Source organism: Oncorhynchus kisutch, linkage group LG5, assembly GCF_002021735.2.
Source record: "Oncorhynchus kisutch isolate 150728-3 linkage group LG5, Okis_V2, whole genome shotgun sequence".
In the NCBI taxonomy this organism is placed as follows: Eukaryota; Metazoa; Chordata; class Actinopteri; order Salmoniformes; family Salmonidae; genus Oncorhynchus; species Oncorhynchus kisutch.
In genome coordinates this window covers 46,291,382-46,305,067 of record NC_034178.2, presented here as the reverse complement: position 1 = coordinate 46,305,067, position 13,686 = coordinate 46,291,382, and the positions used below count along the sequence as shown (strand labels likewise).

Below are 13,686 nucleotides of genomic sequence, written 5' to 3'. Positions count from 1 at the left end.
AAACAAAGACCAGGTTTCCTTTTCAACAGTAAGTTATTTAACATTATTTAGTGCCAGGGAACACAGTAGAATGCAGCATGACACAGAAGTCATGTACAGACAAACAAATCAGCACATTATGTTGGTTTAAATAAGATGGTCGGTGGTTATTGTAATAATGTCAGTTAAGATATAGTACAGGAATAATGTTTTCATTTGACTGATGCAGTTTGATAATAACTGGTGTTCTGTCTTTAGATCAAGCCCAAAGCTCTGTCCTGTAGTTGGACCTGAGACGCGACACACACACCGGTCATACTGTGTTGCAACAGTAATGCACACACATGGAGTAGCAGTATCATCCCTGCTGCAGCTGCATTTATTCAGTGGTTTTCCTAATACAACAACTTGTTACAATAGAGGCCTCCTGAAGTCCTGTAACATGTACAACTACTTACATTAGGTACATGTATGATGCTATGAACTACAGGAGAAGGACCTGCTTTTCATGGTATTGTCTAGGCAGGGCATTCACATTGATGTAAAGATATATATATATATATATATATATATATTTCTTTTTAATGGCCTGACAAGGTAATAATGTCCCCACTCTAAAATGTCCATGAAATCCATTTTTGATCGATAACACAAGTGACACAATATAGTCTCATTGCCACTGTGTCAAGGGTTTGCATAACATATTTGACAGACAGCATCAACCTGAACCTGCATATTTGAATTGCATTTACACAATTAGTAATGTATGGTACATTCAATAACACACAAAGATGTACATTTCCATTGAAGACACTCAGTCCGTTTCTAGTTCTACGGTAGCAGCGTACATTTTAAAATGTGAAACTAGTTCTGTACAGAGTACAAGATGAATCCTCAATGTCCGTATCCACACTGTAAACAAACAGGCTGCTTTACCTTAGAAGAAAAGAAGACTCATCATTATACAAATAACCAACTGGCCATGAACTAAAGCATCATCTCTCCATGATCTAAAGCATCATCTCTCCTAAAGCATCATCTCTCCATGATCTAAAGCATCATCTCTCCTAAAGCATCATCTCTCCATGATCTAAAGCATCATCTCTCCATGATCTAAAGCATCATCTCTCCATGATCTAAAGCATCATCTCTCCATGATCTAAAGCATCATCTCTCCATGATCTAAAGCATCATCTCTCCATGAACTAAAGCATCATCTCTCCATGAACTAAAGCATCATCTCTCCATGAACTAAAGCATCATCTCTCCATGATCTAAAGCTCCATCTCTGATTAAGTCTGGGTTCGACACCCAGTTTAAATTGCTCTGTTATCAATTTAATGTAATGTGAAAATAGGAATAGGGTTTGAGGGTTTAAACAAAGGATGGGCTCATTAGTGGAACACGATGATGCTCTGTCATCCACCATAAGGTCTGGAAAAATACTGTATCTGTCTACCATAAGCCTCATCATTGATATCCTGTGTGTGAGGGGGCTACCATCACCTCTCCCCACCCCCCTTAGCTGTAGGCAGGGGCCATGTAGGTCAAACTAACAACATGATACTTATCTTACACACACCACACTGGGTGATGTTCGTGGTGTTGGGTGTATTATCAGCTCCGATCAATATATTCATGACTTTTCTCATTTGGTGTCTTCAGCCGTATTGGAAATCCATCTTGGAGCGAAGAAGGGAGGCGGGAAGCCCCGCAACCAACCTCGCAGTCATCCATTTACAGTCTGCAATCTGAGACCATTTTACTAAATTCCACACTGGTGGCTGAAATGGTCAGCTCATGTCAATGCAACACTAGATAGGGGAAGTTCAATGAATCACTGTGTCGTGTGAAAGAGTTGTATGCGAGTCATGTAGGTATACTTTCACATGCATGATCATACACACAGATGTGTGCGCATCAGAAGTGAATATATATGGTAACTTTAAGAATACACACGATATCAAGATGATCTTTAAACAAGTTTTTGTCTTGACATAATTCTTGTTTGTCACCCCATACTTACATGTTAGTTTCATTTACATATCTGTGATTCAATGATATCATGAGAATGACAAAACACATGACAAACAAATGGGTGTGTGTATTAAATAAAAATGCATATAAACACAGTCTATATGCACATTATATGCCTTGTAACTACACTTGGTTTGGAATGTTATGGTATGACCATTATCTAGACATTAAAAACACAGAGACATTATACATTTCCTTTTCCCATTGCATCTGTTTCTCTAAATACTGTGTGTTTTAGCAATGGCGTGAGAGAGAGGGGATGAGAGAATCAGGTTGGGTGAAGATCCTGAAAAAGTTGCTGTATTTGTTTGCCTGGGAGAATGTGTGTGTAGTTGTGTGTGTATGGTTGTGTGTGTGTGACATGTGGCTGCCTTCAGTCAGGGTAGATGAGGAAGCCAGAGAAGGTGCTGTATTTGTTGGTGTTTCCTCCGTGAACTTTGCCCCCGTCGAGCTGCACGCATACCTCGTCCCCCACATCCAGGTGCAGGATGACACTGTTGGAGGCATAGTCATAGTTCAGATCAGCATCCTGGGCAATGGCACTGGCCCTCACCTGAGAGACACACAGAGAGCGAGAAACAGAGAGAGTGAAAGAAAGACGGGGCGGGGGGGTTGAAAGTGAATAACATGCTGACCACATAATCATTTGTTTTTACACATCCATGTTATTCAATCATTTCATCCAAACTGCTTGCGCATGTTAACGAATGTCTGCGTAGCAAGGCGCTAAAATAGAACTTGCTTCTCCCTCCTCCTTGTTGGTTTTTAGGAGTATACAGTATACCCACGTGGATGATTGAAAGCTGAACCTTTCAGTTACTGGCCCAATGCTCTTAACCACTAGGATATCTGCCGCCCTATAGCCTGAGGTTGAGCCTTCATCATGGTCATCTAAATGTTAATTCCAAAGATGAGGAGGAAGAGGAAGACACATGGGGGAATTATGGCTCATCCCTATGTCTTAATTTACAACTACCTTTCCAAGATGGCATCATCTCCCCCAACACAGATATACTATAAATCATACATATTCACTGGTAATAGCCCAGAAGAAGGTATATCGGTTTATACTGTACATATTACCAAATCCTCTTGGTGATATTTTCTTGTATTTTCCTCTTTCCTTTATTTTCACCTCTCTCTTTCTCTCAGCTTCCCTCACCAATTTTCCCTTTCTATTAATCAGTAATCTCTCTATTCCTCTCGCTCTCCTCCAATCTCCCTCTCCTTCTCTGTTCTCTCTCTTTTTCTTTTTATTTCACCTTCATTTAACCAGGTAGGCTAGTTGAGAACAAGTTCTCATTTGCAACTGCGACCTGGCCAACATAAAGCATAGCAGCGTGAACAGACAACACAGAGTTACACATGGAGTAAACAATTAACAAGTCAATAACACAGTAGAAAAAAAGAGTCTATATACATTGTGTGCAAAAGGCATGAGGAGGTAGGCAAATAATTACAATTTTGCAGATTAACACTGGAGTGATAAATGATCAGATGGTCATGTACAGGTAGAGATATTGGTGTGCAAAAGAGCAGAAAAGTAAATAAATATAAACAGTATGGGGATGAGGTAGGTAAAATTGGGTGGGCTATATACCGATAGACTATGTACAGCTGCAGCGATCGGTTAGCTGCTCAGATAGCAGATGTTTGAAGTTGGTGAGGGAGATAAAAGTCTCCAACTTCAGCGATTTTTGCAATTCGTTCCAGTCACAGGCAGCAGAGAACTGGAACAAAAGGCGGCCAAATGAGGTGTTGGCTTTAGGGATGATCAGTGAGATACACCTGCTGGAGCGCGTGCTACGGGTGGGTGTTGCCATCGTGACCAGTGAACTGAGATAAGGCGGAGCTTTACCTAGCATGGACTTGTAGATGACCTGGAGCCAGTGGTTCTGGCGACGAATATGTAGCGAGGGCCAGCCGATTAGAGCATACAGGTCGCAGTGGTGGGTGGTATAAGGTGCTTTAGTAACAAAACGGATGGCACTGTGATAAACTGCATCCAGTTTGCTGAGTAGAGTGTTGGAAGCTATTTTGTAGATGACATCGCCGAAGTCGAGGATCGGTAGGATAGTCAGTTTTACTAGGGTATGTTTGGCGGCGTGAGTGAAGGAGGCTTTGTTGCGGAATAGAAAGCCGACTCTAGATTTGATTTTAGATTGGAGATGTTTGATATGAGTCTGGAAGGAGAGTTTACAGTCTAGCCAGACACCTAGGTACTTATAGATGTCCACATATTCTAGGTCGGAACCATCCAGGATGGTGATGCTAGTCGGGCGTGCGGGTGCAGGCAGCGAACGGTTGAAAAGCATGCATTTGGTTTTACTAGCGTTTAAGAGCAGTTGGAGGCCACGGAAGGAGTGTTGTATGGCATTGAAGCTCGTTTGGAGGTTAGATAGCACAGTGACCAAGGACGGGCCGGAAGTATACAGAATGGTGTCGTCTGCGTAGAGGTGGATCAGGGAATCGCCCGCAGCAAGAGCAACATCATTGATATATACAGAGAAAAGAGTCGGCACGAGAATTGAACCCTGTGGCACCCCCATAGAGACTGCCAGAGGACCGGACAGCATGCCCTCCGATTTGACACACTGAACTCTGTCTGCAAAGTAGTTGGTGAACCAGACAAGGCAGTCATCAGAAAAACCGAGGCTACTGAGTCTGCCGATAAGAATATGGTGATTGACAGAGTCGAAAGCCTTGGCAAGGTCGATGAAGACTGCTGCACAGTACTGTCTTTTATCGATGGCGGTTATGATATCGTTTAGTACCTTGAGCGTGGCTGAGGTGCACCCGTGACCGGCTCGGAAACCAGCTTGCACAGCGGAGAAGGTACGGTGGAATTCGAGATGGTCAGTGACCTGTTTGTTGACTTGGCTTTCGAAGACCTTAGATAGGCAGGGCAGGATGGATATAGGTCTGTAGCAGTTTGGGTCCAGGGTGTCTCCCCCTTTGAACAGGGGGATGACTGTGGCAGCTTTCCAATCCTTGGGGATCTCAAACGATATGAAAGAGAGGTTGAACAGGCTGGTAATAGGGGTTGCGACAATGGCGGCGGATAGTTTCAGAAATAGAGGGTCCAGATTGTCAAGCCCAGCTGATTTGTACGGGTCCAGGTTTTGCAGCTCTTTCAGAGCTGGGGGGGGGGGGGGGGGGGGGGAGCTGTTGGCCGAGGTTGGAGTAGCCAGGATGAAGGCATGGCCAGCCGTTGAGAAATGCTTGTTGAAGTTTTCGATAATCATGGATTTATCGGTGGTGACCGTGTTACCTAGCCTCAGTGCAGTGGGCAGCTGGGAGGAGGTGCTCTTGTTCTCCATGGACTTTACAGTGTCCCAGAACTTTTGGGAGTTAGAGCTACAGGATGCAAATTTCTGCCTGAAGAAGCTGGCCTTTGCTTTCCTGACTGACTGCGTGTATTGGTTCCTGACTTCCCTGAACAGTTGCATATCGCGAGGACTATTCGATGTTATTGCAGTCCGCCACAGGATGTTTTTGTGCTGGTCGAGGGCAGTCAGGTCTGGAGTGAACCAAGGGCTATATCTGTTCTTAGTTCTGCATTTTTTTAACGGAGCATGCTTATCTAAAATGGTGAGGAAGTTAGTTTTAAAGAATGACCAGGCATCCTCAACTGACGGGATGAGGTCAATATCCTTCCAGGATACCCGGGCCAGGTCGATTAGAAAGGCCTGCTTACAGAAGTATAGGGAGCGTTTGACAGTGAGGAGGGGTGGTCGTTTGACTGCGGATCCGTAGCGGATACAGGCAATGAGGCAGTGATCGCTGAGATCCTGGTTGAAGACAGCGGAGGTGTATTTGGAGGGCCAGTTGGTCAGGATGACGTCTATGAGGGTGCCTTTGTTTACAGATTTAGGGTTGTACCTGGTGGGTTCCTTGATGATTTGTGTGAGATTGAGGGCATCTAGCTTAGATTGTAGAACTGCCGGGGTGTTAAGCATATCCCAGTTTAGGTCACCTAACAGAACAAACTCTGAAGCTAGATGGGGGGCGATCAATTCACAAATGGTGTCCAGGGCACAGCTGGGAGCTGAGTGGGGTCGGTAGCAGGCGGCAACAGTGAGAGACTTATTTCTGGAGAGAGTAATTTAAAAAAATTGTAGTTCGAACTGTTTGGGTATGGACCTGGAAAGTATGACATTACTTTACTTTTACAAACTTAGGGAGGAGGCTTCTGATGTTGACATGCATGAAACCAAGGCTTTTTCGATCACAGAAGTCAACAAATGAGGGTGCCTGGGGACATGCAGGGCCTGGGTTTACCTCCACATCACCCGCGGAACAGAGGAGGAGTAGTATGAGGGTGCGGCTAAAGGCTATCAAAACTTATCACCTAGAGCATTGGGGACAAAGAATAAAAGGAGCAGATTTCTGGGCATGGTAGAATATATTCAGGGCATAATGCGCAGACAGGGGTATGGTGGGGTGCGGGTACAGCGGAGGTAAGCCCAGGCACTGGGTGATGATAAGAGAGGTTGTATCTCTGGACATGCTGGTTGTAATGGGTGAGGTCACCGCATGTGTGGGAGGTGGGACAAAGGAGGTATCAGGGGTATGAAGAGTGGAACTAGGGGCTCCATTGTAAACTAAAACAATGATAACTAACCTGAACAACAGTATACAAGGCATATTGACATTTGAGAGAGACATACAGCGAGGCATACAGTAATCAGAGGTGTTGATTGGGGCGGCAGGGTAGCCTAGCGGTTAGAGCGTTGGACTAGTAACCGAAAGGTTGCAAGTTCGAATCCCCGAGCTGACAAGGTACAAATCTGTCGTTCTGCCCCTGAACAGGCAGTTAACCCACTGTTCCTAGGCCGTCATTGAAAATAAGAATTTGTTCTTAACTGACTTGCCTAGTAAAATAAAGGTTAAAAAAAATATATATATATAAAAAATAAAAAATTGGGAGAGCTAGCTAAAACAGTAGGTGAGACAACAACAGCTAATCAGCTAGCGCAACAACAGCAGGTAAAATGGCGTTGACTAGGCAGAGAGGGTCGGATTAACTACACACAGAGCCTGAGTGCGGCTGGGGCTGACAGATAAAACATAAACAAACAGAATGGAGTACCGTGATTAATGGACAGTCCAGCAGGCATCAGCTATGTAGCCAAGTGATCACAGTGTCCAGGGGGCAGCGGTGGATGGGACAGGGAAGCTAGACTGGCGAGTATTATCCAGGCTAAAAAAAACAGGCTGGCTGTGCAGAAGGTAAAAGCCGCTAGCAGTGGCTAACAATGACTAAATAGCTTGTAGCTAGTTAGCTGGTTAGCTTCTGGAGGTTCTTGAATGTGTTTTAAAAATAAAAAAATAATAGCGATTCCGTATAACATTGGGTGAGGCAGGTTATCGGAAAGTAAATATGGGTCCAGTGAGTGGTTGGGCTGGCTGGGGACGCGGCGATTCAGACAGTTAGCAGGCCTGTGCTAACAAGCTAACAGTTAGTAAGCCGGGGCCAAACAAGCTAGCAGTTAGCAGGCCGAATTAGCAAGCAAGCAGATAGCAAGGGCTAGAAAGTTAGCCTTTGGGGGACGTCGCGATGGGGTTAAGTCTGTTTATGCCTCTTCATGCGGTGACATCGATAGACCGGTCGTGGGTCCGGATATTGTAGCCCAGGAGTATGCTTCGGTGGTAGCACAGGAGCTCTGGCCGGGCTAGCTTCAAGCTAAGTGGATTTAAACGCTAGCCAGGAGTAGTCATCCGGGGTTGCGGTTAGCTAGTTAGCTAGTTGTGAAGATCCAGATGAAAATGTTCCGTTTGCGGTGGGAATCCGGGGATAAAAATAATAGGTCCGTTATGCTCTGGTTAGAGTCGCGTTGTTCGAACTGGCGAGAGGTTTCCGAGCTAAAGGTTAGCTGATGACCGCTAGCAATAGTTTGCTGACTGATAGCTGGTAGTTAGCTGGCTACCTTCAGTTGAGGGGTTCCGAAGTAAATATAAATACTTTAGGAAAAAAAAGCAGGTCCACGCTACATTGGGTGAGGCGGGTTGCAGGAGAGTATTTAGATGTTGAGGTCTAGCAAAATGTTTTAAAAGATATGCGAAGAAAAATAGGTTTAAAAAAACGATATATACAAGGGACACGACACGACAAGACGTCTGACTGCTACGCCATCTTGGATTCTCTGAGCCGTTTAATATTATTTCCTCCTTCACTCAGGGGTCTTGGTATAATGTCATTGGTACAAAGGCCTTCCTGTCCAATGGGCATGTATCGCTCCAAATAGATGAGCTGTGCATTGACCTTTGACCCAGAAGAGAACACAAACTTGCACTCTATCGATTTACTGGGATGTTCAGCAACCTGTTGCAGTGGGACAATTCTAGAGATCGCCTCCTAGATGGTTTAGTTGGGGTCAGGGAAGACATGCTTCACCAGTGTCAATCTCAAAATCTGAAATAGTTGCATTTATATTTTTGTTCAGTATAGTATCTCACCAGTCATGCATTTATATGCCTCATAAAATTATACTAGTATATTCCATTTATATTCAATATACATGGTATAACACAGGAAAAGATAGTGCTCACGATATAACATTTTTTTTGTACACAAATGGCCTGTAATGAGTTGCACTACATCTTAAGTTGTGCCATTTATTAATTGTATGTTTGTAGGCCTAATAACTAAAGCTGCTTATAATGAATAGTACCATCACCAGATAAATAGCCAACTGCTCAAGCATGGGATCTATTTAATCCTGGAAAAAGAAAATACACATATTAATGATTGCAAATCTGACAACCTCACTCCATCCTTGTCTCTCTCCCAGGGTTTAGCCTGGCTGAGGATATGTTCCATCATCTCAACCTGTCAGACGGGACTAAACTAACCATTTCTCCACAAACTTGTTGGCAATAATGAGTTGTTTTCTTTTGAACATATATTATAATTAACTCATTAGTTTACTATAGTCTAATAGCCAGGCTATCTGTTTCTATGTACAGCTTGTTGCTTGGGTCTTTTTTCTTCTTCCCGAAGACTCAAATTAATCAATACATTCCTGTTGTTTTTAATTCAGCTCACATCACTCCATTAATTGTTCTGTCTCTCCCTCTCCATCTAACATCTCCTCCATCATCCTTCCTCCATCCGCACCCTCACTATCTCTTCATTCTGGACCCATCTATCCATCTTTTTTTCTTCTTTCCCCAGAATGAGATGCAGGTCACGCTCACAGTTTCTTCCCCCACCATGGCAGTGTTGGCGGGAGCTGCGGCTAAGCGTGTCCCTGTCCGCTCTAAATCGGATTGATTAACAGTGCGCTGCTGTGGCAGGTCTCCATGGACCCCCTCCACCAGCCCCCAGATGCGTTAGGCCAGGCTACAGGGTTTGGTAATTGGTAGTGGAACAGCCATGCCAGCTCCCTCCCTAATAGCTCCCACTCCTCAATAACTCCATACAATCACAATAAGTGGTACACACAATAGGCTACTGCGGTCAAATGGGCTCAAGAAAACAGTGGTGGGAGGTCAGAATACAAATTCATTATGTTTGTATATAAAAGCTGTTGGACTAGTAGTTTTTCTTTTCCTTAGTAGTCTACATAGTTTATGTATCTCAGGTGGACTGTAGATATATACTGAACAAAGATATAAACGCAAAATGTAAAGTGTTGGTTTCATGAGCTAACATGTGATTTGATTTGATTTGAAAAATAAAAGATCCCAGAATTTTTCCATACACACAAAAAGCCTATTTCTCTAAAATGTTGTGCACAAATTTGTTTACATCCCTGTTAGTGAGCATTTCTCCTTTGCCAAGATAATTGTGGGGTCGCAGGGTAGCCTAGTGGTTAGTGGTGGACTAGCAACCGGAAGGTTGCAAGTTCAAATCCCCGAGCTGACAAGGTACAAATCTGTCATTCTGCCCCTGAACAGGCAGTCAACCCACTGTTCCTATGGCCATCATTGAAAATAAGGTTTTGTTCTTCACTGACTTGCCTAGTTAAATAAAGGTAAAATAAAATCAATCCACCTGACAGGAATCAAGAAGCTGTTTAAACAGCATGCCTCAAGTTGAGGGAGTGTGCAATTAGTATGTTCACTGCAGGAATGTCCACCAGAGCTGATGCAAAGCTTTCATCAAGGCTACTTTAAAAATTATATTTAGATCTAGTTTTTGTAGTAACTAACACTTTTGGTTGGTGATTCCATGATTCCATATGTGTTATTTCATAGTTTTGATGTCTTCACTATTATTCTACAATGTAGAAAATAGTAAAACATTTTAGAAAAACTCTTGAATGAGTAGGTGTATCCAAACGTTTGACTGGTAATGTATAACCTCGGAATGTTCCAACATTCACTAAAATATAGTTTACCACATCTGTAACAACCACCACAGAACATTCCCCAAAAGTTCTCATTAGGCTTCCAGGTAAAGTAGTAAAACACATTTCCAAGTAATGTTTTTAGAACATACTGCCACAACAAAATATCTTGCAACATCAGGTGAATGTTTTCTACAAACATTGTATAATCATTAGCATAACTGGACAGTTGTTGTGTTATGAGAACATTTGCAGCAACCTAACAAATGCTCTGGGAACTTTCACAGAACCAATTTTCAAACTTTTAGAGAAATTGGCCAGATTTGATTTAACCTATGACACTGCACACTCTTGAATACAAGGGCAAATGCGATGAGCGTTCTGTCTATTTGAATAGCCCACATGTTAAAGGGTCACAACAAGAACTATGACAGTGCTGGTGTTTACCCCTCCCTGCAATTACCCTTTAAACATGTCATTCAGTTAATTATATTTGCTAAGGCCTGGTTATATATGACTTTTCTGGCATGGGTCCATAGGGGACATTACTTCACTAAGGCTCAGACAGCAGAAATTATATGCAGTCGCTGACATTTAATGTGTCATGTTTTTGATTAATGTATGGTTGCATTGTACTTCCTATATAACCTAGTGGCTCAACAGCTATTCTTCCCAACAATGAAGCTTCATTATATTACATTTTAAAACTATGTTAGTGAAACCAATATATGAAAATGAGTGTACATGTATATATACAGTGTTATTTATGATATTACCCTCAACTCTAAAGTAATTGCATTGTCAAACAGCAAAGAGTAAATTGTGTAAATGAACAGAGCATAGGCTACCAATTACAGATGAAAGATTGTTCTGTTTTTGAGTCCACAAGCTAAAAAAAAAAGTCAATATGCATCATAATTTAAAAGATTTCATTACCAAACACTGTATTTTGTCAAGCCAGGGGGCCAACAGGAACAGGCGGAGCAGTCTGAGAGAACCAGAGCAGTGAGTCTGATTTTGGTCTCTCAGTAACTATCAAAATGAAACCTTGTTTCCTTTAAGGGGGGAGGAGGGGGGGTGCAGTGGGAATGTGAAAGAGAAGAAGGAAAATCAGGATTATTGTCAACTGCAGTGGAGATTGATATCGACAAGGGAGTAAATTCCTGTCTGTTGGCCAAATGCTGTGCCGACTTGAGCTGCTGGCAGGGAGGATAACACTGCCTCCGCTTTTCATATATATATATATGAATGAATGAATGAGTGAGAGAGAGAGAGATGTATGGCGAGGGGTAGCTAAAAACACAGAGTAGAGCTCTGAGAGGTGGTGCAAGGGCGCAAAAGACACGGGAGGTAGAGGTGGAGGCAGAGAGGCCGTGGAGAACAGGAGGCAGAGACGTAGAGGCAAGTACTGGGGAAAAAGGTAAAGAGAGGAGAGAGACTTTGAAAAAGAGAGGAAGTGAGAGAGATTTAGAATGAGAGAACATAGGAGAGAGCAGCTGCGTGGCACTTTAACAGTCTAAGCACAAGACGGGGGTGAGGGGAGCCAAACTGGAGGGGGCCTGGAGGGATGGGGAGCGAGGGAGCCTGTTGGATAACAAACTGATCAAGAGAACCTATTTCTGGAAGGCAGGAATGAGACTTGGGAGGTGGGGGTCTGTGTAATCTCTGTTATTTTGGTGTTTTGCAGTGGTGCCTTGCTCCTCTGGTAATAAAAGTGACAGGATTCATTCACCGTGATGTACAGACCTCTCAGAGCGGAGCGAGACGATTGAGAGGGGTCTCTTAAACTCACCTGTGGGACCACTATATATATGGGTAGAGAGGCAGGGGTCGAGGAGGGGGTATGGAGGACTGATGGAAATATCCAGTTTATACAATGCTGTGGTTCTCTCTCTCTCTCCGTGCTGTGTTAAGGTGTGCTCTTATACCATTAAGGTGGTGGTTGTGGAAGCCTTTTAGCAGCCATGTGGGTCTGACCCCTAATTGGCATGCTAAATGCTAATATATTGCCATGACACTCTGGACCTATGGTGTCAAGACGTTGATTAGAAAGTCTCTTATTGGCTCTGGGCTGGAATGTTCCAATGGTGGAGACAGTTTAATTGGATATAAAGGGGTTTCAGCTACAGATGACTCTACCTGCAGAGCATCAACTATGAAGCAGCCAAAGGTTGTGCAATGACATTAAGTAATGTGCCACTTAGTCAGTGACTGGTCATTTGCTGGCTCCTATTAACAATTTGGAAAATATTAATATTGGAATTATTGGGATATTTACCAATACAAGCACGCAGGAAGGCAGACACACAAGCATGCATGCCCGCAGACATACACAGATTTTATTGGGCCTTGCTAACCAGCGTTTTCTCCTCCATATCATCAGATTACAATGCCACCTATGTGTGTGGTCAGGTCATGCAAACATCACGTGACTGATTTACATCACATGGTCAGCCAATTCTAAGACATCTCACACTGATGATATTTTCACAAAGTGATCAAGCTGTCATGGCGGGGAGAAATTATTAATTGGCTACCTTTAGTTCCCTCATTATATGATACCATGAGTCATGGGTAATGCCATACTATTAGCCTTTACTGTCTATTCTTGCAAATGTTATATTTCTAATATCATATACATTTCCATGATCTCTAAGGGCTAAATGTTCTTTATCCCCCCCTTACACAAAAAATGGCATTTATCAAACTAATTCTGACATTTGAACACTACTCAATGAGAAAACCCAACCTTTGGGATGAACTTTTGAAGGACTGTGCGAGGCAAAATGAGAAGGAAAACATAGATGAAACAAAAGAAGGAAAAATAAAGCGAAGGGAGGCCGAAGTCTGCAATGTATTAATACCTCAGTGATAATTAAAGAAATGAATGGAAATACAGTATAATGGCTGTGTGTGTGAGAGAGAGAGATGGCAAAACTGCATTTGTGGTGTACTGACTTAATAATATTAATAAGCTGGGTGCTTATATTTGTCCTATTTCACACATGTACAAGTGTGTATTAATATGCATGTGTGAATGGGAAATGAGACATTATCAACGGCGACCCTGGAGCAATTAGAATTAAGTGCCTTGCTCAAGGGCACATCGACAGATTTTTCCCCTCATCAGCTTGGGCATTCGATTACTAGCTCAACGCTCTAAGTTAGGGATGGGCAACTGGCGGTCCCCTTTTGTAGGCCCACGGGGTCTCAACTTTGTTAAGAGTTACAATTGTAGAGGTGCAATTTCAAAATTTGGTTGTGCATCAGCAGTTTTTCTCTTGTTATGTCAGTCACGGACAGTCAATCAATTAGCCCATGTCAGCTAACATGTTTTAGATTGGTAAATTAGCTGGCTAGACTATCTAAACTTGTA

At 43.0% G+C, this 13,686-nt stretch overlaps 1 protein-coding gene across 4 annotated transcripts in view; it reads right to left on the bottom strand.

Annotated features, from left to right (window-relative positions):
- Nucleotides 1–240: 240 nt before the first annotated feature.
- Nucleotides 241–13,686, bottom strand: part of LOC109890229 (complement C1q-like protein 4) — a 29,234-nt gene continuing 15,788 nt past the window's right edge. For all 4 annotated transcript variants that reach the window (XM_031825196.1, XM_031825198.1, XM_031825197.1 and 1 more), the window contains one exon: nt 241–2,569. In XM_031825196.1, the coding sequence (XP_031681056.1) occupies nt 2,390–2,569 (180 nt within the window). In that variant the 3' untranslated portion in view covers nt 241–2,389. The remainder of the gene's footprint in view (nt 2,570–13,686) is intronic.